The sequence below is a fragment of the Nomascus leucogenys genome, chromosome 19 (assembly GCF_006542625.1).
Source record: "Nomascus leucogenys isolate Asia chromosome 19, Asia_NLE_v1, whole genome shotgun sequence".
NCBI classification, from domain to species: Eukaryota; Metazoa; Chordata; class Mammalia; order Primates; family Hylobatidae; genus Nomascus; species Nomascus leucogenys.
This window is the reverse complement of record NC_044399.1, coordinates 62715398-62738286: the sequence shown is the minus strand read 5'-3', so window position 1 is coordinate 62738286 and position 22889 is coordinate 62715398. Positions and strand designations below refer to the sequence as shown.

At 39.6% G+C, this 22889-nt stretch overlaps 1 protein-coding gene across 4 annotated transcripts; it reads right to left on the bottom strand.

Moving 5' to 3' along the window:
* Positions 1-4348: 4348 nt before the first annotated feature.
* On the bottom strand, positions 4349-21581 carry ZNF286A (zinc finger protein 286A). Of its 4 annotated transcripts, none has more exons than XM_003262600.4 (6): positions 21517-21581; positions 20927-21158; positions 20050-20138; positions 15831-15945; positions 14078-14170; positions 4349-6269 (listed from the first exon to the last, which is right to left on the bottom strand). In XM_003262600.4, exons 2-6 carry the CDS (start codon positions 20961-20963, stop codon positions 5038-5040), a joined length of 1566 nt encoding a protein of 521 aa, XP_003262648.1. In that variant the 5' UTR covers positions 20964-21158; positions 21517-21581; the 3' UTR covers positions 4349-5037. The 4 variants fall into 4 exon arrangements, with proteins under 4 accessions (XP_003262648.1, XP_030656024.1, XP_003262650.1 ...); XM_030800164.1 differs by having other exon boundaries at positions 20927-21245; positions 21517-21575; XM_003262602.4 differs by having other exon boundaries at positions 20927-21085; positions 21517-21552.
* Positions 21582-22889: the final 1308 nt, after the last annotated feature.

Sequence of the window (22889 nt, the reverse complement as noted above, 5' to 3'; positions counted from 1 at the left end):
GGAGAGGGACAGCTCACATGGCTGTGGGTCCCAAGACTGCCTAGTTGGGGCCCAGGAAGAATTACACAAGGAAGGGAAGAAAGTAGGCTTCCAACTTGAGTCATCTTCTGATAAACACATTTTATTTTTTTTGAGATGGAGTCTTGGTCTGTTGCCAGGCTGGAGCGCAGTGACTCGATCTCAGCTCACTGCAACCTGCACATCCTGGGTTCAAGCGATTCTCCTGCCTCAGCCTCCCTAGTAGCTGAGACTACAGGTGCACACCACCATGCCCAGCTAATTTTTGTATTTTTAGTAGAGACGGGGTTTCACCATGTTGGCCAGGATGGTCTCGACCTCTTGACCTCATGATCCGCCCACCTCAGCTTCCCAAAGTGCTGTGATTACAGGCGTGAGCCACTGTGCCCAGCCGATAAACACATATTTTTAAAAGTGAGAACACATCTAAGAAAATAAAAACTATGACAGATTTTCAATAGATAATTGATCTAGTTAATTGCCAATCAACTTGAATGTTTAGTATTCTTACATTATCACTTTTATACTTTTGGGTGATATTACATTGTCTTCCCCCAAACCAGATATAATTGAAAACTTACACAAAATCAGATTTTTATGACATTTTACCTAATTTTTTTTTTTTTTTTTTTGAGATGGCGTTTCGCTCTTGTTGCCCAGGCTGGAGTGCAATGGCACTATCTTGGCTCACTGCAACCTCTGCCTCCCGGGTTCAAGTGATTCTCCTGACTCAGCCTCCCGAGTAGCTGGGATTACAAGCATGCGCCACCATGCCTGGCTAATTTTGTATTTTTAGTAGAGATGGGGTTTCTCCATGTTAGTCAGGCTGGTCTCGAGCTCCCGACCTCAGGTGATCTGCCTCCCTCAGCCTCCCAAAGTGCTGGGATTACAGGCTTGAGCCACCACACCTGGCCCATTTTGCCTAATTTTAACTGTGCTTTTTATTCGAAGTTATTCCCTCCCTTTCACCCCAATTAGCCCTATTGAGTAGTGCCTAAACCTGGCCTGGGGACTCAGTACTACTTGTTAGAAACTATCTTCCTCTACTCCTTAACCTTCTTGCAGATACTTGGGCTGCTGAAGGTATCTCCCATCCCATCTGTCCAGAAGCTGTGAAGCCAGATGAACAGCTAGAAATGGGATTGGTTTCCTGAATGATATGGAGATATTTTTTGGTTGGTCCTTCATTACATCTTAAAATACGCTTTAAAAAAGGAAGAATTTAAAAGTAATTTACAAGAGTTTCTGACAATACATATACAAACATCTTTATTGACAAGTGAGCCAATAAGGGCACATTTAGTTTACAGATAACCAAAAACATTTGAAATGCATAACATTAAAATTTCCAAGATTCATGTTGCAGTACAAACATGTGGCAGGTTAAACATCAGGCATAAAAAGGACAAATACTGAAACGCAAAGGGCCAGAGATCCCAAGTCCCTTAGCACTATTTAAAATGCTATTCAACTGCAAACTTCAGCCTCTGGAAACATCCCAGATAGCTACTGGTTAAGTGATACGAACTAGGAAAAAAGAAGGTTCTGGAAGGTCTCAAGGAGGCTGTGCAGAAAACAGCACCAGATGGAAGCAAGAGCAGAAAGAAGTCAAGTCCCATCTTTATGATAAGCCAGAGAACAGGATGGTCACAGTTCTTCATGGGTAAACGAAAGCTGTGGAAGACACAGCCACCCTTAAGTAACTTCTACTGATGGATGCTCCGGCACTTCTCTATGTAGAGGAGAGAAAGAGAGCACCAAGCAGGAGTGGGGGACTCTATATTTATTGTCTGCCAGTTCTTTTATATGCATTGTCTTGTTTAATCCTTATGACAACCTCATGAGAAGCCAATGATTTATTCCCTTTGTTGAAACCTAATACAGATAAAGAAACTGAGACTCAGAGCAGGGAGTTTTTCAAGGTCACATGACTGCTTAGTCGGGGTGGCAGAATTCCAACTCAACTTTGGAAAGCCCATGTTGGTCTTCTTTCCTTAGTCAAATTTTGGTCCTCAAATGAATTTCTTTTCACTCAAGAATTTGGCAAGTTTCAATAACTTGAATTCTCCTGACAATACATAGTAACATCCTAGAGGTAGGAGTATTTTGATGCATCATTTCCCATCTCTTTTATTTTTCTGACCCCAATTATCTCTCAGTAAGTTCAACTTTTCCATTCCACCTAGTTTCTCTGACTGGTTTAAACCCTTTATCCCACTTCCTGATGAATGCTCTAGAACAGGGGCCAAGCAAATATTTTCTGTAAAGAGCCAAATAGTAAATATTTAGGCTTTCAGGGACATACAATCTACTATGGGCTACATCCCCACCAAAGTCATATAATGAAACTTAAGGCTGGGCGTGGTGGCTCACGCTTGTAATCCCAGCACTTTGGGAGGCCGAGGCGGGCGAATCACAAGGTCAGGAGATCGAGGCCACGGTGAAACCCCGTCTCTACTAAAAAAAATACAAAAAATTAGCCGGGCATGGTGGCAGGCGCCTGTAGTCCCAGCTACTCAGAGAGGCTGAGGCAGGAGAATGGCGTGAACCTGGGAGGCGGAGCTTGCAGTGAGCCGAGATTGCACCACTGCACTCCAGCCTGGGCGACAGAGTGAGACTCTGTCTCAAAAAAAAAAAAAAAAAAAAAAAAAAACTTAACTGATGGTATTACGAAATGGGGCCTTTTGGAGGTGATTAGGTCATGAGCTCTCATGAATGGGATTAGTGCCCTTATAAGGGGCTAAAGATACCAGAGCTCTCCCCTTCTACCATGTGAAGACACAGTGAAAGATGCTTTCTATTAACCAAGATGCAGACCTTCCCTAAATCTGTTGACACCTTGATCTTGGACTTCTCAGCCTCCAAAACTGTGAGAAGTAAGTTTCTGTTGTTTATGAGCTGCTCTGTTTGTGATATTAAAGCCCAAAGGCACAACCTCTGCTGCAGCTACTCAGTTCTGACACTGGACACAAAAGCAGTCAAGGACAACATGTAAATGAGTAAATGTGGCTGAGTTCCAACAAAATTTTCCTCTGAGAAGCAGGTGGTGGGCCAGAGTTGGTCCATGAGTCCAGGCCACAGTTTGTCAATTCCTGCTCTAAACCATTAGTACTAAAGACTAAGATGATAAAAGAGGTGAGTTCCTTTTCCTGTGCCTTTTTTTTTTTTTTTTTTTTTGAGAAATGATATGGTTTAGATCTGTATCCCCACCCAAATATCATGTTGAATAGTAATCCCCAATGTTGGATGTGGGGCCTGGTGCAAGGTGACTGGACCATGTGGGTAGTTTCTCATGAATGATTTAGCACCATCCCCCTAGTGCTGTCTCGTGATAGAGTTCTCATGAGATTTGGTTGTATAAAAAGTGTGTAGCACCTCCCCTCTCTCTCTTCCTCCTGCTCCAGCCCTGTGAAGATACCTGCTCTGGCTTTGCCTTTTGCCATGAGTAAAAGCTCCCTGAGACCTCCCCAGTCATACTTCCTGTACAGCCCATAGAACCATGAGCCAATTAAACCTTTTTTCTTTATAAGTTACTCAGTCTCAGGCATTTCTTTATAGCAGTGTGAGATTGAACTAATACAGATGACAACAAAAAGTAGGTAAATATGAAGGCAGAGAAATGGCAACTTCTTCATGAGGGGAAGATGCTTATCCTCAAGCAAGTCAGTTGAGGACTATCCTGTGAGTTATTTTCCGTACCTGTTTTCCACTCATACAGGGAAGTATGCCTTGGTGTCTCACAGTTGTTTCAGTTCTTCTTTACTGGGACCCTAAATATAATAACACACTGAACCACTCAACTTCTCAGACCCTCAATATCCCTGGGGCTTTTTCTCAAATGGACACAGCATAGCTTACAGAAAGCTGAATAATGTAGTCAAAGGAAGTCTCCCTGACTCTTTGATTATAGAAAACCAAGGATTCATTCAGTGCCAAGGATAAGAAAGGAGGGACTTGATCAAAAAGATTTTGACCCATTTACTACTTCATATAAACTCCCAGGGAAATGGAAAATGAAAGAAGGTCTCCGCAGTAGAGGGACACCAATGATATAAATCAATGATGACACCAGGCGCAGTGGCTCATGCCTGTAATCCCAGCACTTTGGGAGGCCGAGGCGGGCAGATCACTTGGTCAGGAGATCAAGACCATCCTGGCTAACATGATGAAACCCCGTCTCTACTAAAAATACAAACAAAATTAGCCAGGCATAGTGGCGGGCGCCTGAAGTCCCAGCTACCCAGAAGGCTGAGGCAGGAGAATGGCATGAACCCAGGAGGCAGAGGTTGCAGTGAGCCAAGATCACGCCACTGCACTCCAGCCAGGGCAACAGAGCAAGACTCCATCTCAAAAAACAAAAAACAAAATCAATGATGAACATAATCCATGTGAACATAACTTAGAATTGTCTGTAAATATTATACATCCTAGTTATGGTCATCAAATTAGACAGCAGCTTGTTGAGGGAGGAAGGGAATTCTAAGGACTTTCAACTCAGCCTTTTTGGTTTTTATGGCTAATATAAAAGAAATGACACTCTACAGGAATTACACCATATGTGTATCTAGATCTTTACTTGGGACTCAAAGAGTAATAAATAACAACATTGTGTCTTCCTGATGATAAGGATGTAAGCCCTCAGCCTAACCTACCTGATAAGAATTTCCTTGCAAAGCGAGAGGCTTACAACAAAGCTCTGACATAACCAAGAAAGGGGAAAACTGGATTTCACAATGTTTGTACTGCTACCCACTCTCGGGGACTTCTTGAATTTCCACAAATAGCTGTTTGGGAGGTTGGAGATTAAAATTTTGAAATCGCTGGCTAGATTTTGTAATTATCAAATTAACGGACATAAGGAACCTGCCTATGGCTCAGAACTATGTATTACACAAATGAAATTAGATGCATACAGAATTGGTCCTCACATGCATATTATGGATGAGCCTTCCACCTAAACACTCAAGTATTTAATATAGTGACAAAACCAACTTACATTTCTTCACATTCAGTAATTTTTCAGGGTTGCTCTTCAGTGTGAATTCTTTGATGTCTGATGAGAGATGAACTGCACTTAAAGCTTTTCCCACACTCATTACATCTAAAGGGTTTCTCTCCGGTATGAGTTCTCTGATGTTGAATAAGAGCTGATGAATGAATGAAGGCTTTTCCACACTCGCTACATTTGTACGGTTTCTTTCCAATATGAATTCTTTGATGTTTAGCAAAATTGGAGCTCCGGCTGAAGGTTTTCCCACATTCATTACACTCATAGGGTTTCTCTCCAGTATGAATTCTCTGATGTTGAACAAGATGTGTGCTCTGACTAAAAGTTTTTCCACATTCACTGCATTCATATGGCTTTTCTCCAGTATGAACTCTCTGATGCTTAGTTAGGGATGAGCAATGGCTAAAGGCTTTCCCACATTCTTGACATTTATAAGGTTTCTCTCCAGTATGAGTTCTTTGATGTTTAATGAGTGCTGATGAATGAATAAAAGCTTTATCACATTCATTACATTCATAAGGCTTCACTCCAGTATGAATCAACTGATGCTGCACAAGATGTGTACTTCGATTAAAACCTTTCCCACATTCATTGCATTCATAAGGTCTCTCTCCAATGTGAATTCTCTGATGTGTTGCAAGGGATGAGCTTTCTGTGAAGGTTTTCTTGCATTCACTGCATTCAAAGAGAATTCTAGTATGAGTTCTCTGGTGTTTAGTTAAATTAGCTCTATGGCTAAAAGATTTCCCACATTCATTGCAGGTATAGGGTTTCTCTCCAGTATGGACTCTCTGGTGTCGAATAAGCACTGAATGGTAGGTGAAGAGTTCACCACAATCATTACATTTATGAGGTTTTTTCTCTTTATAAGTTCTCTGCTTTTTCATTAAGTTTGATTTTTGTTTCAAGCTTTTTTCAAGTGTATGGAAGGCATAAGATCCTTTAGGAACTCTGTCTTCGGTGATAAGGACAGATTTCTGATTGAAGCTTTTCCAGTATACATCATGCTCATGGCCTGTTTCCTCAGAGAGTGGATTCATGTGAGTGAACATTTCTCTCAAATGTCTCTCCTGATTTCCTTGCTGATTCTCTAACCAATTTTCACATTCAAGGGCTGCTTCCAAGTTGGAGTCATAGACACTATTCCGTGTCAGTCTGTCTGTTATTGCAACTTTGCATGATTCTGCTTTGGAAAAATCTTGCACTGAAGTTGAATCCTTGCTCTGTGGTCTAGTCTCCACGTCTGAAAGACATTGGAAATGCAAATTTCCTTCGTTTTCTGTGCTCAACAAAAAGGCAGTTCTGTAATAGGTAAGAGTTAATGAAAGTGAAAAGCATGCCTTCAAGGAGCAAGTGGATTTGACTCTTTCAGATGATTTGCAAAGAGAAACAAATGGAGGGAAACAAATGCTCAGAATATGTGGAGAAAATGAGTACATCCTATCCAGGAGTGTCAGAAAAGGGGAAAGGTGACAAGAAATATAAGAGTAGAGATGCTGATGAAGCAATATATCCACAGATGAGCAGACAATGAGTACACAGATCAGGATGGGAAGAAATAACTTTTTATAGAATACCTACTTGTAATACATTTCTAGGCACACAACCATCTTAGTGTAGAGTACAGTTATGGCTTCTAAATTTTCACTATTCCAATCCTACTCACATCCAAATATGTATTCCATTGCCAGTTTAATCTTCCTAACAATGCTTTTATAACATTTTGCTGATCAAAAACTCCTATGATCTCCCAAAGGCATAATGACAAGTATATGAAATGATATATGCACAAGGCTATTTGTTGAAACACTAACTGAGGTAGCAAAAGACTGATAACATCTCACATATCCTACTATACAGAAATGACTGAACATATAGTGGATACATACAATGGAGTACTATGCAACTCCTTAAAAAATGACAAAGATCTTCACATATTGCTTTAAGGTGCCCACCAAGATATATTAAGTTTAAAAAGCAAAAGCAAGATATAAATAAGCATGCACAGTTTGCTACTTTTTTACAAAGAAAAAAAGGGGTACAAATACATATACTATTTGCTTACATTTTAAAAAACAACAACAAATAAAGGATAAATGGAAAACTAATAAAAATTTGTACCTATAGGGAAAACATCAGAACAAGGGAGAGAAGGCCGAGATGGAAGCTTAATCTCTCTAGATATACCTAATATAAATATAGTAGAATTTTTATATCCAATATAAAGCTAATTTATATAGAGACAAAATATTTTAAGCAGTGTAGTTCAAAGAAATAAACAGAGGAGTAAAATAGAAGAGCAAATACAGAAATAAAGTATATGTAAGAATTAAAGATAATATGAAGGTGGTATTTCAGTCAGTGAACAAAACATAGATTTGTTTTTCCAATGATGCCATGGCAACTGATTAACTATTAGAAGAAAATTAAGTTAGATGAGTCACTCATTTCATACACTCAAATAAATTATATTCATTCATCTATCTATTCATCTTCTAACCATTTTATTCAACAAATATTTATAGAATATCTTCCATGTGCTAGGCTCTGAACTAGTCACTGGGAAAAAACAGTCACTATACATGTAGAGAAAGAAAAAATTTAATCTAACATTCACAAGCAAACTCTGAATTGTAGTTCTGCCACTTACTAGCTGTGTGATACTGGGTTAGTTATTTAAGCTCTTTACTTCGGTTTCCTTAGTAAGAGGGGGCAGTAACAGTACCCATCTGGCAAGGAATGATAGCAATACCTACCATAATAAGCATTAAATGCAAATATCTATGAAGCACTTAAAATTCTGACACAGCATTAAGTGCCACATTAAGTGCTTGTTAAATAAATAAAACATAAATTGATATAAGGCTTGTATAAGTAGGTAGAGGTAAAGATCCTCAAGTATGGTTCATGAACCCCTGGGAAACTGTAAGTTCAAAACTGCTTTCAAAATAACATTTAGATGTTATTTGCCTTTTTCATTGTGTCAACATTTTCAATGATGTTGTAAAAGTAATGGTAAACTGCTTACAACTTCACACAAATCAACATGATACTAAACTTACTAGTAGTCCTTGTATTCTTCCCCATCATGTACTCTTGGTTTAAAAAAAAAAAAAGGCCAGTTTTATTTAAAAATGTCTAAGGAAGCATAAACATTAATTTCATTGAATTTTAACCCCTGAAGTGCCTTTTTAATATTCAGGGTTAATGAAATAGGAAATATTCATAAGACAATTCTGTTTATACCAAACAACAATGGTCGTCTTGAGGAAATACACCATGCAATCATTTGAGAGTTGTGAGCCGAACCAGCCACTTGTTTCACAGACCACCATTTTACCTGAAAGGATGACTGAATGGCAAACTATGTTATCTAACTTGGGTATCTGGCAGACAGTTTCTCAAAAATGAACAAAGTGAACCTGTCGTATCAAGGACAACAATGAGTTGTTTATAAAATCTGAGCTTTCAGGCAGAAATTACAAGTTTTGGAAAACTTCTATTTACCACCAAGGGCTTGATGGCTTCCTAAAACTTAAAGGCTTTTCTGATAAGGTCAGTTGTGATACTAAAAGTTATAATATTAAAAAATGTTGCACAATATAAAGTGCCAACAAAAAAGATTTGCATAACTTAGTGAACCAATATTGTCCAAAAGATTGATAGATTTTCAATATATGAAAAATTCATGGATGTGGTTTCAGATTCTACATTGTACCTAATCTTTCCGAAAGTACCACTTGTTCAGTTATGGAGCTGTTTCAAAGAAGAATAGCCATAATTACCTGAAAAGACTATAAAGTACTCCTTCCTTTTCCAACTTATATCTGTGTGATGCTGGATTTTCTCCATGCAAGGCAACCAAAACAACATGTCATATCAAGTTGCATTCAGAAGCAGTTGTATGAATATAGCTACTTTCTATTATGCCATACATTAAAGAGATTGGCAAAAGTGTAAAACAATGCCATACTTCTTAATAATATTTTTTGATTAAAGAAAATAGATGTTTTTTCATAAAAAAATACACTGTGCTAACACATAACAGGTTTATAATTTTTTATATGTATTTTTCTTTTAAGAGATGGGGTAACAGTTTATTGCTCAGGCTGGTCTCTAACTGCTGGGCTCAATCGACCCACCCACCTTGGCCTCCCAAGGCACTGGGATTACAAGTGTGGACCACCACACCCGGCCAATTATTTTTAAATGAATTAGCTAACAGCTTAAAATTTTTGTTTTAACTTGTAGTATAGTAACTATTGGTAGATATAACCCCCATAAATGAAACATCTTTAGGGTCTTTAATAATTTTTATAGTTATAGTAGGTCCTTTGATGCCAAAGCATTAAGAACTGCTACACTAGAGCACAGAGATGGAAGAAGAGTAGCTGTGAAATGAGGTTGGGATAACGAGTAAAAGCCAGATTTCACAAGATTTTGTAGACCTCCAGGATTTTGTCTGTTACCCTGAAGGCAGTAAGAAGCCATTCAAATGTTTCAAGCAGAGTGATGACAAGATCAGATTTGATTATGAAAATATCAGTCTCACTACAATGTTGAGAATTAAGTATATGGGGGCAAAGGCAGAATCAGAAAGATTATCACAGTAATCTAGGAAAACAAAAAATATATAAAGGAAAATTAACAGTGAAGAAATACTTAGAATATAATTAGGTAAATACAGTGATGAATTGGATAAAGGAGAGAGGGGGAGATGTAAAGACTGTGCATAGATTTCCGCCACGTACAATTTGATGACAATAAGTACCATTAAAACAATTACTGGAAAAGGATGCTGTTGGGGAGATGGGAAATTTAGACTTATTTTAGACATTCAGTTTTAAACATGTTGTATTGAAGTATCGTTGACATAAGCAAACAAAGGAATCAAATAGTTAAGATGTTGAGAACAGCCCTGAGGAGAGCTCTAGGATGGGAATACCAATTTGGGACTCATCTTGATAGAAGGTAACTGGTTGTGGGAATGATGAGACTAATGAAGTAGTAAGTAGAGGCTGCAAACAGTTGATCAGTTGGCCAAATTGGACCTTAGACACATTTTCTTTGGGCCATACTGTTTATACAAACTTTTAAAACTAGTTACACACAGTTAAAAATAGGGAGATTATGGCTGGGCGCAGTGGCTCACGCCTGTAATCCCAGCACTTTGGGAGGCCAAGGCAGGCAGATCACGAGGTCAGGAAATTGAGATCATCCTGGCTAACACGGTGAAACCCCATTTCTACTAAAAATACAAAAAAATTAACCAGGTGTGGTGGCAGGCACCTGTAGTCCCAGCTACTCAGGAGGCTGAGGCAGGAGAATGGTGTGAACCCGGGAGGCAGAGCTTCCAGTGAGCCGAGATGGCACCACTGCGCTCCAGCCTGGGTGGAAGAGCGAGATTCCATCTCAAAAAAAAAAAAAAAAAAAAAAAAGGAGATTACAGATAAATGCAAATTTAGGGTTTCTCTCTTGAAAAAAACTAGAAGCATACTGAACGACAACCACCATTTAGAGCAGGGATTGGCAACTACAGCCTGCTGCCTACTTTGCTAAATAAATTTTTACTGGAACATACCCATTCATGTATGTATTTTCTAGGGCTGCTTTCATACTACTGTGGCAGATTGAATGGCTGCAGAGAGACCATGTCCCACAAAGCCTAATTATTTAGTATCTAGCCATTTACATAAAAAGCTTGCCAGCCCTTGAGCTAGAGCTACTCCTTTCAGTTGAGGCCTGTACTCCTCTGGTTCACCAGTTTCCACCTTGCTTGCTTAACTCAGTGATATTACCTCCTGGCCCATGTAAGTACTCAAGTTTATGACTCCAGGTATACAAAAGGAAGGGAGATTAAAATCAAATTTTGAGCAATTAGAATATTTAATTGTTCAAAAAAGAAGTCTAAGAAGATACACTCAGAGAAGTAAGAAGCAATTCCAAATGGATTAAGAATCTAAAGAAAAAATTAAAGAATATACTAGGAAACAGAGGCAAATATATATATAACCTTGGGTTACTGAAAAACGTTTTAAGCAGCACTGAAAAGGCAGAAAAAAAAAGATTGTAAAAAATTAAACTTGTACATCAAAATGCATAGCAAAACTGAAAGTCAAAAACTAGAAAAAATATCTGTAATATAACAAAAGGTAAAAACCTCATATATAAGGACCTCTTAACAGATCACTATGAAAACTGCAATACCCCAAAAAAGGGAGATGGGTGGTGAATGGGTAAGTCACAGAAACTGATAGCTCTCTGAGGTGAAACAAACATATCCATAATCACAGGGAAAGATTTTAAAACTCTTTCAATATTCAAAAGTATAATTTTTTAAAAAATAAGAATATCCAGGAAGGATTTTCTTTATGAGCTATACATAATACTAAGTATAGTAATTAAAACAGTATGGTATTGGACATAGACAGACAAGTAAACCAGAGAGACAAGAAACAGAACTAAGTATGCAGGGGAACTGGGTTTACCACAGCTAGCATTACAAATCAGTAACATAAGATTATTCCATGAACAATGCTGGACTTACTGGCTTTCAGCATGGAAAAAGACAAAATGAGTTTTCCCATTTCATCATATACAAAAATAAATACCTGTAAGACAAAATTGAACATTTTGGAATAAAATAATCTTTCTGACACTGGGATAAAGTAGATAGACAATTCACAAAAAGCAATACTTAAAAAAAGTCTGTTATTAAAAATGTTTAATTCTATATGCCTAACACACCAGAAAATAAAATAAGCCAAAGATTAGAAGAACCAATTTCTTCTCACTGACTTGCAATGCTACTTCTGTCATAGATTAGTACCTAAAATATATGAAGAACTCCACCAAATCAAGAGAAAAGATATAAACAGCCCAATCTCAAAAAACAGGCAAAGGGTATCAACAGGTAACTCACAAGAAGAAACTTGAATAGCCAACAAACATGAAATGCTCAAACTTGTATTTATCACTCAGAGAAATGAAAATTTTAAAACATCATTTTGCATCCATCAGATTGACAAAAATTAACAAGTCTGATAACTCAACTGTTGGCAGTTCCTAGTAAAGCTAACCATGTGATGATTTAAGACCTACTAATTCTTCTTCCAGTTATCTCCCTAAACCAGCTCTCAAGATGAGCATAAGGAATCAAAAAAAGGGTGATCACTGCAACTGTTACCAATGGCAAAAAAATAAACTGTTCAGTTTATTCATACAGTGGACTTATTACTCCATAGTAGTTAAAATGCATAAACATAATTCATATATATTAACATAGATTAATATCAAAATACAATGTGAACTTTAAAAAATCAGACCACATAACAAAAAGTGTAACAATAAAACACACATATTGTTTTATATACATATGTATATGTCTCTGTGTATACACACACATACACAAACACCGAAATGATTCACACCAATTTCAAGATATAATGGTTACTTCTAGAGGAGAAAGAGAATAAAAGGGTTTCTTTTTTTTGTTTTTTGAGACAGAGTCTCCCTCTGTTGCCCAGGCTGGAGTGCAATGGCACGATCTCGGCTCACTGCAACCTGTGCCTCCTGGGTTCAAGCAATTCTCCTGCCTCAGCCTCCCAAGTAGCTGGGATTACAGGTGCCTGTCACCATGCCCAGCTAATTTTTTTGTATTTTTAGTAGAGACAGGGTTTCACCATGTTGGCCAGGCTCGTCTCAAACTCCTGACCTCAGGTGATCCACCCACCTTGGCCTCCCAAAGTGCTGGGATTACAGGCGTGAGCCACCACACCCGGCTGAGAATAAAAAGGCTTTAACTGAATATATGATATTTTTTATTTCTTAAAAAATAAAAGATATCACACACCTGAAAAGGATGGCTAAAATGAAAACAAGCAATATTAAGTGTTGACAAGCATGTGGAACAACTAGAACGCACATACTCTGCTGCTGGGAATGTAATTGGTACAATGACTCTAGAAACCTCTTTGGCACTATCTACCAAAAGTGACTATGCATCTATCCTATGATAAAACAAGTCTACTTGTATGTATATATCCAGAAGAAATGCATATATTTGTTCACCAAAAGGCATTAAAAAACTGTACATAACGGCATTATTCAGACAGCTAAAAACTGGAAACTATCCAAATACTCATCTTCAGAAGAATAAACTGGTATATTAACAAAATGAAAAACTGTACAACAATGACAATGAATAAATTACAATGATATGCAACAACATAGATGTATCTCACAGCTAATGTTCAGTGAAGGAAGCCAGACACAAGAGTATATACAATACGATTCCATTTATAGAAAATTCAAGAACTGTCAAAACTTGGTGCTGTAAGTTAGGATAAGGTTACCCTTGGGAGGAGGGAGGGGCCTCAAAGAGGGCACAAGGGTGCTTCTAGAGATGCTGGTAAGGCTATTTTCTTGATTTGGGCAATTGTTACATGAATGTGCTAAATTTGTGAAAATTCATCCAACTGTTTAATGATTAGTTTTTTTTTTTATTTTATTTTGTTTTTTGAGACGGAGTCTCGCTCTGTCGCCCAGGCTGGAGTGCAGTGGCGCAATCTTGGCTCACTGCAAGCTCCGCCTCCCAGGTTCACGCCATTCTCCTGCCTCAGCCTCTCCAAGTAGCTGGGACTACAGGCGCCCGCCACCACGCCCAGCTAATTTTTTTGTATTTTTAGTAGAGACGGGGTTTCACCGTGGTCTCGATCTCCTGACCTCGTGATCCGCCCGCCTCAGCCTGCCAAAGTGCTGGGATTACAAGTGTGAGCCACCGCGCCCGGCCAATTATTAGTTTTATATTGTAAGAAAAAGAAAGGAAGAAAGAAAAGAGGCAAACGAAGCAAAATATTGGAACATGTCTAATCTCAGTGATGGATACATGAATGTTATTTTATTTTCTGGACTTCTGTATATATTTTAAATGTTTTAGAATTTTAAAAAAATTAAAAAATAAGGGCACACAGGCACTTTCTTAAGCACTGAAAAGTTCTTCATTGTCCTGCTGGGCTATCATTTCTGAAGACTCCCATGTATCTGGCTCACCTGAATAGCTGCTTTTGGGGGCTTTTCTCTCAAGCTTCAGTGGTTCTTTTCCATGCTCCAAGTTGTGGTTCTCAGGTTTGGAAACTGGAAGCCCTATTCATTTAAAAAAAGAAAAAGACAGAAAGGAGAATGTAATGTGAGTAAGTTATTTGTGGAAGTTTTCTTCCAGCAGGTTGAATTGTTACATATTCCTTAGTGAATTCCAACTTTCTTTCTTATTTTTTTAATTTATAAAAATTTACTTTTTATTTTTTATTTTTAAAGTTAATGGGATCTCACTATATTGCCCAGGCAGGTCTCGAACTCCTGGGCTCAAGCTATCCTCCCACCTCTGCCTCTCTAAGTGCTGGGATTACAGGTGGGAGCCACCACGCCCAACTTTCATGGCCACTGTCCTGCTGGACTTAGTTATTTGTAATGGGTATAAAGATCTAAACCAGAATATGCTCTCAACCTCCTGATCTACAAAGACAAAGTATTACAGGAAGAGCTGAAGTAAGGGAGGGTGGACCTCTAAATGAAGCTTAAAATATCTGCAGCAAGAGTCTGGGCCTGGTAAAGAGTTCAATTGGATTTGTAAATACAAGTATTTTCAACTGTTAGAAAAGAAAGGAATTTCTCTTTATTTCCTCATTGTGTGAGGAAACTTCAGAGAGATGTTGCAAATTAGTCCTTACCTCAGGGAAGGAGGAAAAAGTGGGACCTCAATGGCAGCACCACATAACTGTAATGGTGGTAACTGAAGTTTCATCTTTGAATGTTTTTCCTTTCCTTCTTCAGTTACTAGAAGTCACTTTCTTTTCTTTTTTTTTTTTAGACAGAGTCTCGCTCTTTCGCCCAGGCTGGAGTGCAGTGGCGCAATCTCGGCTCACTGCAAGCTCCACCTCCCAGGTTCACGCCATTCTCCTGCCTCAGCCTCCCGAGTAGCTGGGACTACAGGCACCCGCCACCGCGCCCGGCTAATTTTTTGTATTTTTAGTAGAGACGGGGTTTCACCATGTTAGCCAGGATGGTCTCGATCTCCTGACCTCGTGATCAACCCACCTCGGCCTCCCAAAGTGCTGGGATTACAGGCGTGAGCCACTGCGCCCGGCCTTAGAAGTCACTTTCTTAAGGGATTTTTTTTACATGAGGTTTGGGAGGGGCTAACAGTCCCCTCCACCCCTCATACAATCATATGCATGCATGTGTGTATGTGTGCATGCTAGTAGGCCCAGGATCTAAAACTGGCCACAGAGTACTCAATTTCACTGGCTCTAGAGATTGTTTCACTGATGGGCCTGTGACCTTATTTGCTAAAACTCTCAGGAAAGAAGCATTTTCTTTTTTAGCTTAGCTATCTAACTGGAAGAATAACGTAACCCTGGGACTGCCACTGGCCATCTTTGCCACATGGGGAAATCCTAGGAATAAAGCTAATACAGAGCAAAACCAAGCCAATTGATTAAAAATAAATCAATGAATAAAGGAAATTCTTGATAATATATTTGGATCCCTGAAAAATCAAGATTTTTTTCCCCTATAAGAGTGTGAGTTAAGTTTTTGTCACTTAAACCCAAAGAATCCTGATATAAAACAAGCATAGACATTTCATCAAGAATCTAGAGCAAAAACAGATTTTCTACACAGGCCAAAAAGAATTAACACTTTTTGACTCCTGAATGCAAAGGTGAAGGCTTTGTTAAGCTATTTCACTTTCATTAAAGTAATGATGCTCCCATAAGCAGATTCCAGAATCACAATCCATTCTTACAAAGTGAGACCAGGTTCCTATAGTTCTCCAGCATCACATCCCTTTGTGCAGGATCCAGCTTCCCCCACTCCTCTGGTGTAAAGTCCATGGCCACATCCTTGAATGTCACCGTTTCCTAAGACATAAAACATTTTTTTCAATATCTTTCCCTTGACAACTTCTCTTTCATCCCCCAGTTTCTGCCGGCCCTGAAGCAAAAGCCTGAGATGCACTTAACAGGGAAACGGACTATGATAAATGCCAAGTATTCTAATGGTCGTCAGATTCGGAGTATTTTATGTAAAGGGTAACTATCAATTATGTGCCAGGCACACTATGCTAGATTCAATATGAGAACCAAAAGATGACTCTGGTTTCTCCATTGAGAGGCTACAATTTTTCTGGGGAACAAAGTATTAAAATATGAACCAATGAGTCAACAATGTAGTTTGATTAAAGTAAAATATAAGCAGAGGGAAAAAAAGTCACGTCTACATAATGCTTCTCTGAGTCCTCAATAAAAAATTGAAGAGTCAATCTAGCCAATCACAAGATGAACTGCAATACAGAACTTGTAAATAGAGAAGTCATGGAAAGAAAAGACAGCAAAAACCAATCCAGTTAAACATGAATTAATTCAAAGCAAAGAGCATTAAATTGGAAAATAGCTCCAATTTATGACATACAATTCATAAATACTTATGTATAAAATATCATAAGATTATACTTCTATAAGACAAAAAATACAAAAACCATAAGGAGATAGATACATATCTGCATTGAACATGCACCTTTAAGTAAACCCATAGACAACAGGAATATTTCAAGGTTACTGAAATAAATATGAATCAAATGCTCTAACTGGATAGAAAACACCTTCTGTTTAAACATTCATGTAGCATTTGCAAAAAGTAACAAAGTAAATTTCCGTACATTCCAAAAATAGAACAGAATAATTTATAATAACTGAGAAAATATATCAAAATATGAAAATAATCAAATAAAATAGGAAAAAAAAATGCCAAATGGCTAAAACTATACTCAGAGGAAATTTTGTAGCTTTAAACACTTTCATTTCATTTTTTAAAAATGTAAATAAATGACCAGAGCACACAAATCAAGTTAGAACAAAAAACAAAGGAAAAGAGAAATATTTACAATATAAAAGCAGAAATTTTAAAAAGAGAAAAATAAGGCAGCTGGAAAATCTGAATAAGGTCAGTAGGTTATAGTATTATGCCAATGTGAATGTCCTGATTTTGAAAAAATAATAACAAAGCAAAGTAAAATATAAATTTTTGCAAAATCTGGGTGAAGCATATACAAGTTCTTTGTGCTATTTGCAACACTTCGTATGTCTAAAATTATCTCAAAGTAAAGCTACTATGTGGAAAATAATCTAAGATTTAAGAAATAAGAGAATTATTCCCTTAAGATAAAATAATATGTAAAAATCACTAAGTGGCCCCTAAGTAGAAAAGACATTATGAGGAAAAATGACCTTTAGCCTAGAATCTGCATATACATAACTAAATCAACATTCAGTGGGGATTAAGTGCCCAACAATTAGAAGAAAAAGCCAGAACAACAAAAAATGCAAACCATTGCACAAACCGCAGGAAAACTACAAAAGAGGAAACAATAAAGCATAGGAAACAGAATTATAAAAATCACATGGCAAGAAAAGTTTGAAACACATGTATTATACGTGAATGAGCAAATTTCCTCATAAAAAGTTTTTTTTAAAAAGCCACATCCTGTATACAGAATAGGCCATCCAAACAAAATATTATTGCTAGGTTGGGTACTGGTGGGTAAATGGGAGGAAATATAGTATACCGTATGTATGAATACAGTAGTGCCAGCACAACAAAAAATGTGAAAAAATATACATAGTAGAGAGAGGCAGGGACTGAATTTGAGGGGGAAGTAGCATTACCTTTACATTTCTGTATGTCTGTGTTGTTCACTTTGTTACACTGAAGAAGAACTAAAACTTTTAATATTTTTAAAAATCTAATAAATCAAAGGTAAAAAATAGCCCAGGCAAATTCTAATAAGATAAAAAGCTCCAATATTGCATTTTAAAAATCTAATAAAATGCACAAAGAACAAAGACAGTTTTTAAAATTTTCCATAATAGGTTCAATCACCTTGATGCTGTTAACAGTGTTGAAGCTGATATCAAAGTATTGAAATATATATTCACGCTTCTGGTACCTGTGCCCTAATTTTCCCCTAGCTACTATGCCTGGCCACTTTGAATCTGTGTAGTTCAGGTAGTATTGACGCCATCTTTGACTCTTGGGTGGGATGTATGCGTGTACACGTGTGTGTGTATGTGTGTGTAGGTATATTCTATAGAGAATTACACTTAGATTTGGCCAATATCTCATCCAGGAATGGGCCTAATACTCCATTAGAGTCAATCCCAGCACTTCTGGAAGAATGACTAGAAGAGAATCTGCCCTTTTTCTCTCTCCTTTAACACAGGAAGATGAAAGCCTAAACTCGTTAGAGGCTAACACTAGGAGAAAAACCTGTTTGGCCATAAAACCCATGGAGAGAAAAGAAAAGGTCAGTAAAATGAAGAAGTAGGTTTTAACATTCTTGTTTGAGCCCTATATGTAGCCAGACCTAGATTTTTCAGTTTGTTAGTCAATAGTTACTTCTTTTCACTTAGACCCATTTGAATTGATTTTATCAGCTGCAACTTAAAGCTTCTTGACATTATAATAAAGTCTTCATGACTAATGTAAGACAGTTGGGAAGCCAATGGAGACAGGCAAGTACATAAAGGACCCTGAAAAGTCACTTTTACAAACACTATGAACGTGTAGTATCTATTTTCTACACCTTGGATTACAGAAGCAAAGAGAAAGGCTGACGGAGGAATCTCTGGGTTGTGGTATGCCACACACATCATGGAAAGCTCCTTTTTGCCTACTCAACTTCTTTTTTTTTTTTTTTTGGAGACAGTTTCACTCTCACCCAGGCTGGAGTGCAGTAGCCCTATCTGGGCTCACTGCAACCTCTGCCTCCTGGGTTCAAGTGATTCTCATGTCTTCGGAGTAGCTGGGATTATAAGCGTGCGCCACCATGCCCAGCTAATTTTTGTATTTTAAGTAGAGACGAGGTTTCACCATGTTGGTCAGGCTGGTCTTGAACTCCTGACCTCAGGTGATCTGCCCGCCTTGGCCTCCCAAAGTGCTGGGATTACAGGCATGAGCCACCATGCCCAGCCCTAACTTATTTTAATAAAAGTTTCAAACATACAAAAGTTGAAAGATGAATGCAATAATCACTGATATAGTACAATCACCACCTAAATTCAAATTTTTTTGTTGTTGTTGTTGAGACAGAGTTTCCCTCATTGCCCAGGCTGGAGTACAGTGGTGCGATCTTGGCTTACTGCAACCTCCACCTTCCACGTTCAAGTGATTCTCCTGCCTCAGCCTCCGGACTAGCGGGGACTACAGATGTGTGCCACCAGGCCTGGCTAATTTTTTGTCTTTTTAGTAGAGACGGGGTTTCACTGTGTTAGCCAGGATGGTCTCAATCTCCTGATCTAGTGATCCACCTGCCTCGGCCTCCCAAAGTGCTGGAATTACAGGCATGAGCCACCACGCCCAGCCAAACATTCATAATATTTGTCATATTTACCTTTTGGGAGAGAGGGGCCGATAATATAAAAGTAAGTTGCTGCAGACGTGATCATACTTTAGCTTTCATCATCTCAGAGGGCTGGATTCTAACTGTAACTCTTTAAATTATGCCTTCATAGGCTTTCTTTTTCCAGTATTTCTTTGAACTATGTGAGGACTTATTATTTTTACAATGACTTCAGCATTTAAGCGCTTTCTGAAATTGCTACTTAAAGTCACATACATGCTGTTTCCTCTAGAGAAACAAGTTTTAAGAGGTATGTACCACATTATATTTAAAATAGTTTCTCACATTACCAAGCACAGAAATGAGCACAGTAGGCTAAGAAAGGGAAATGCTGCTTACTTGTCTGTTGAGGGACAATAAACACTAAATAGGGAAGAAATCCATCCAGTGTTATAAGTAGAAAACATTTTCTTCTGAGTCCATTAGTCTCCTGACTAGTCTCTCAGATTTAGAACTCAGCTCTGTAGATGGGCTTTAGTGGATAAAGAAACTCCATATCACAAAGAAGGGAGTGCATCTGTACTCTAAGAAACAAGGTGTAATTCCAATAATCAGCAGACTCACTTACCTGGGATCTGGCCGTGAGGTGCAGAGCAGCCACTTCTCCCTCTTCTGTGATCTTCTCTTGGAAATGGGGAGAATCCTGGGAAGACAGAGCTAACGACAAGAAAGCAGCAATGATGAGACCTAGGCTTAACTTGCCACTCAGATTTAAAGTCTAAAAACCGCTTCAACATACTATACGTGCTGCCTACAAACACAGAGACTGAAGGTACCCCAAAACAACCGACCTCCTCCCAGGACCCTCGTCCCAAGATGTGCGGGAATATTGCTACTACTCTGGGCTGGAATTCAGTTGCTATAATCATAACACATTCTGTAAGATGGCATCCTCTGATCTAGAAATTAGAATATGTCAGTAAATTTCCCAGCTTAATCTATACTCATTGGTTCTAACTCTGAAAGCTTATTTGTAATGTAGATTGCTGGACCCCCACCTCAAAGTAATAAGCATTAGTTGAGCCTGGGGTACAATCCAGAAATCTAACAACCACCCCAGGGGGAATTCTGGTGTAGGAGGTCACAGCACAACCTTCATGAAACTGGTCAGGTAGAACGGAAGTCAGTCATTAACTACTATGCCTGTTTTCTCCTATGTAAAACAAAACATTTTTGACAACCAAAGAGGTGGATTCTTGCCATAGAAGTTAACATTTCACTCACATTTTGGGGGTAGCTTTGAAGGGTCCACTGTGTGCCCAGCTGCCATGGAAAGGGCGGTGCTCCCATACCAAGCCGTTCAGTCTCACTTAAAAAGCCCATCCATCCCCGAGACAATGGAGACAGCCAGCCAAGAGCCACCTCCCCTGAGCCGACCGTTTTCCCTTCAGGAGCAGGAATTTCGTCCTTCCACGCCACAAGTTCAACACGTCCGCAATTCTCACCTCTTTTCTCAGGCATTTCAGCCAAATCTGTCTCCATGATCACCACCTCCTCCTTGTTCTGGAGATTCTGCTCTTCACCCCAATTCAGATCTCCCTGGCCAGACGAATCAGAAGCCTCCCGGGCCTCGTGGTCCCACTTCCTGCCTTTCCTCCTGGGCTCTGATGAAAGGCCTGGGTTAGATCGGGTCTCTTTCTCACCGTGGAGTCTGCCTCAGTCCTACGGCGCTGGAGCCTGGAAGCCCGGGGACAGCATCCCTGAGGCTGGGTCCTCAGATGTCTGTCCCTACCGCTTGAAGCTGTCCCTGGGGAAACTGGGCGCCTGGAAGAGGTGACGCTGGGGCATCAGGAGTTTGGACAAATTCTGCCGCGCTCGGGGCACTGGCCCAGGACCCCGCGACCGCCCCGCCCGTCGCACAACCGCGTCCCCCCGAAGAGACGATCAGGCCAGAGTGAGAAGGGACAGGGCTCATGGTCTGCCCTCGAGGCCCCTTTAACAAACGCGCACTCTAGCCCCGACTCGGCACAGAACGACCCGGGGAACCACCGCCGAGGCGGAGCGGAGACGAGCGACATCACCACAACCAACTCACCTCCCATCCCGGGCCTCACAAAGGGTACGAACTTCTTTGGCCAGCTCGGAGTCGCGCATGCGTAAGAAGGAGCGGAGCCAGGCGTGCCGCCCTCATCCCGCCCGGAACTACAATTCCCAGAAGACCCTTGGCATCGCCAGACTCCGGTTCTCCGCAGGTGGGAACACCCGTGGTGTGGCTGGGAGAATCGGAGGATCGAAGAGCTCCGTCCGTCTCGGGAGAGTACGAGGCAGCATCTCCTGTGTCTAATCCTCGGGGCAAGGGAGGCAGGGAGCAGCGGAGACGCGGACCGGAGTCAGGGTCCGTCCGCGCTCTTTGTCTGCACAAGTTCCTGCGGCACAGTGCTTAGGGCTGCTAAGTTCAACCCAAATTACTCCGGTGTAAAATACGTTAAAATAAATAGCTTTTATCCGTATTTTGTGCTCCCAGAATTCATCCTTTTGCTTTCAAAACATACGAAGGATGTTTTTAAGAAGAGCGGGTCCCTCTTTGTACACTCAGTCGGATGTTCCGGTATCCACAGACTACTTGTAATCCTAAAAATTCATGTATTTAAAATGAGTTGAAAAGATTGAACCTGTTTTAACAAATTTAAGCAACGGGTTCTTTGCAGACATAAACATTAGTTTAAATGTATCATAAAAGGTGGTTCTTTCAAGGGAGCGTTATTCAGTCTCCCCAATTCTGTTAGGGGACTAACCCATCCACCTCCAGCTTCGTGTCTAGACTGCCCTCCTTTTCTCAGTGAATGACATTACTGCCCACTCACTCATTTGCACAAACCAGAGCCTGAATATTCTTAACTCTTTAATCTCACCATCTATTTATAACCAAGTCCTATTCATTATATCTTAACTCCATTGTTTCCATCTTTCTCTATTCCCAGTAGCATTACCTTAGTTGGGGCCACCACCATTTCACTAGGATTGCCATTGCAGCCTGATAGCTGGATTCCCTAACTAAGGTTTTCTCTACCACCAATCTGTTCTCGACACTTTCTGGCTAGTGCTCATTCTAAAACAAGAATATGCTATTACTTTACTGCTTCAAACCGTTCAGTGGCTTTTAGAAACTTCAAGGAAAGATGATTTCCAGCTCCCAGAAGGGATCTGTAACTCCCGTTATCTCAGCCACCTGGTAGTTACAGCTTTGTGCAATCCCCTCTCGTGTATGGACTGGGACTTGCTTATAACCAATACAGTACAATAAAGGTGACATAAAAGTCTAACGTGTGTCTTGCTAGGAGACTCCTCTCTTGCTGGCTTTGATGAAGCAGTGGTGATGTTGGGGAGGCCCATATGACAAGGAACTGAGGATGGCCTCCAGCCAATAGCCTGCAAGAACCGAAGGCCCTTGGTCCCACAACCTGCAAG

What these genes read in the sequence shown, in the direction of transcription:
- ZNF286A (XM_003262602.4), bottom strand. An exon ending in ACCTCACGGCCAGATCCCAG is followed by an intron (nt 15,946 to 20,049) that starts GTAAGTGAGTCT and finishes TTTATGTCTTAG; the next exon opens with GAAACGGTGACATTCAAGGA. An exon ending in TAGGAACCTGGTCTCACTTT is followed by an intron (nt 14,171 to 15,830) that starts GTAAGAATGGAT and finishes TTAAATGAATAG; the next exon opens with GGCTTCCAGTTTCCAAACCT.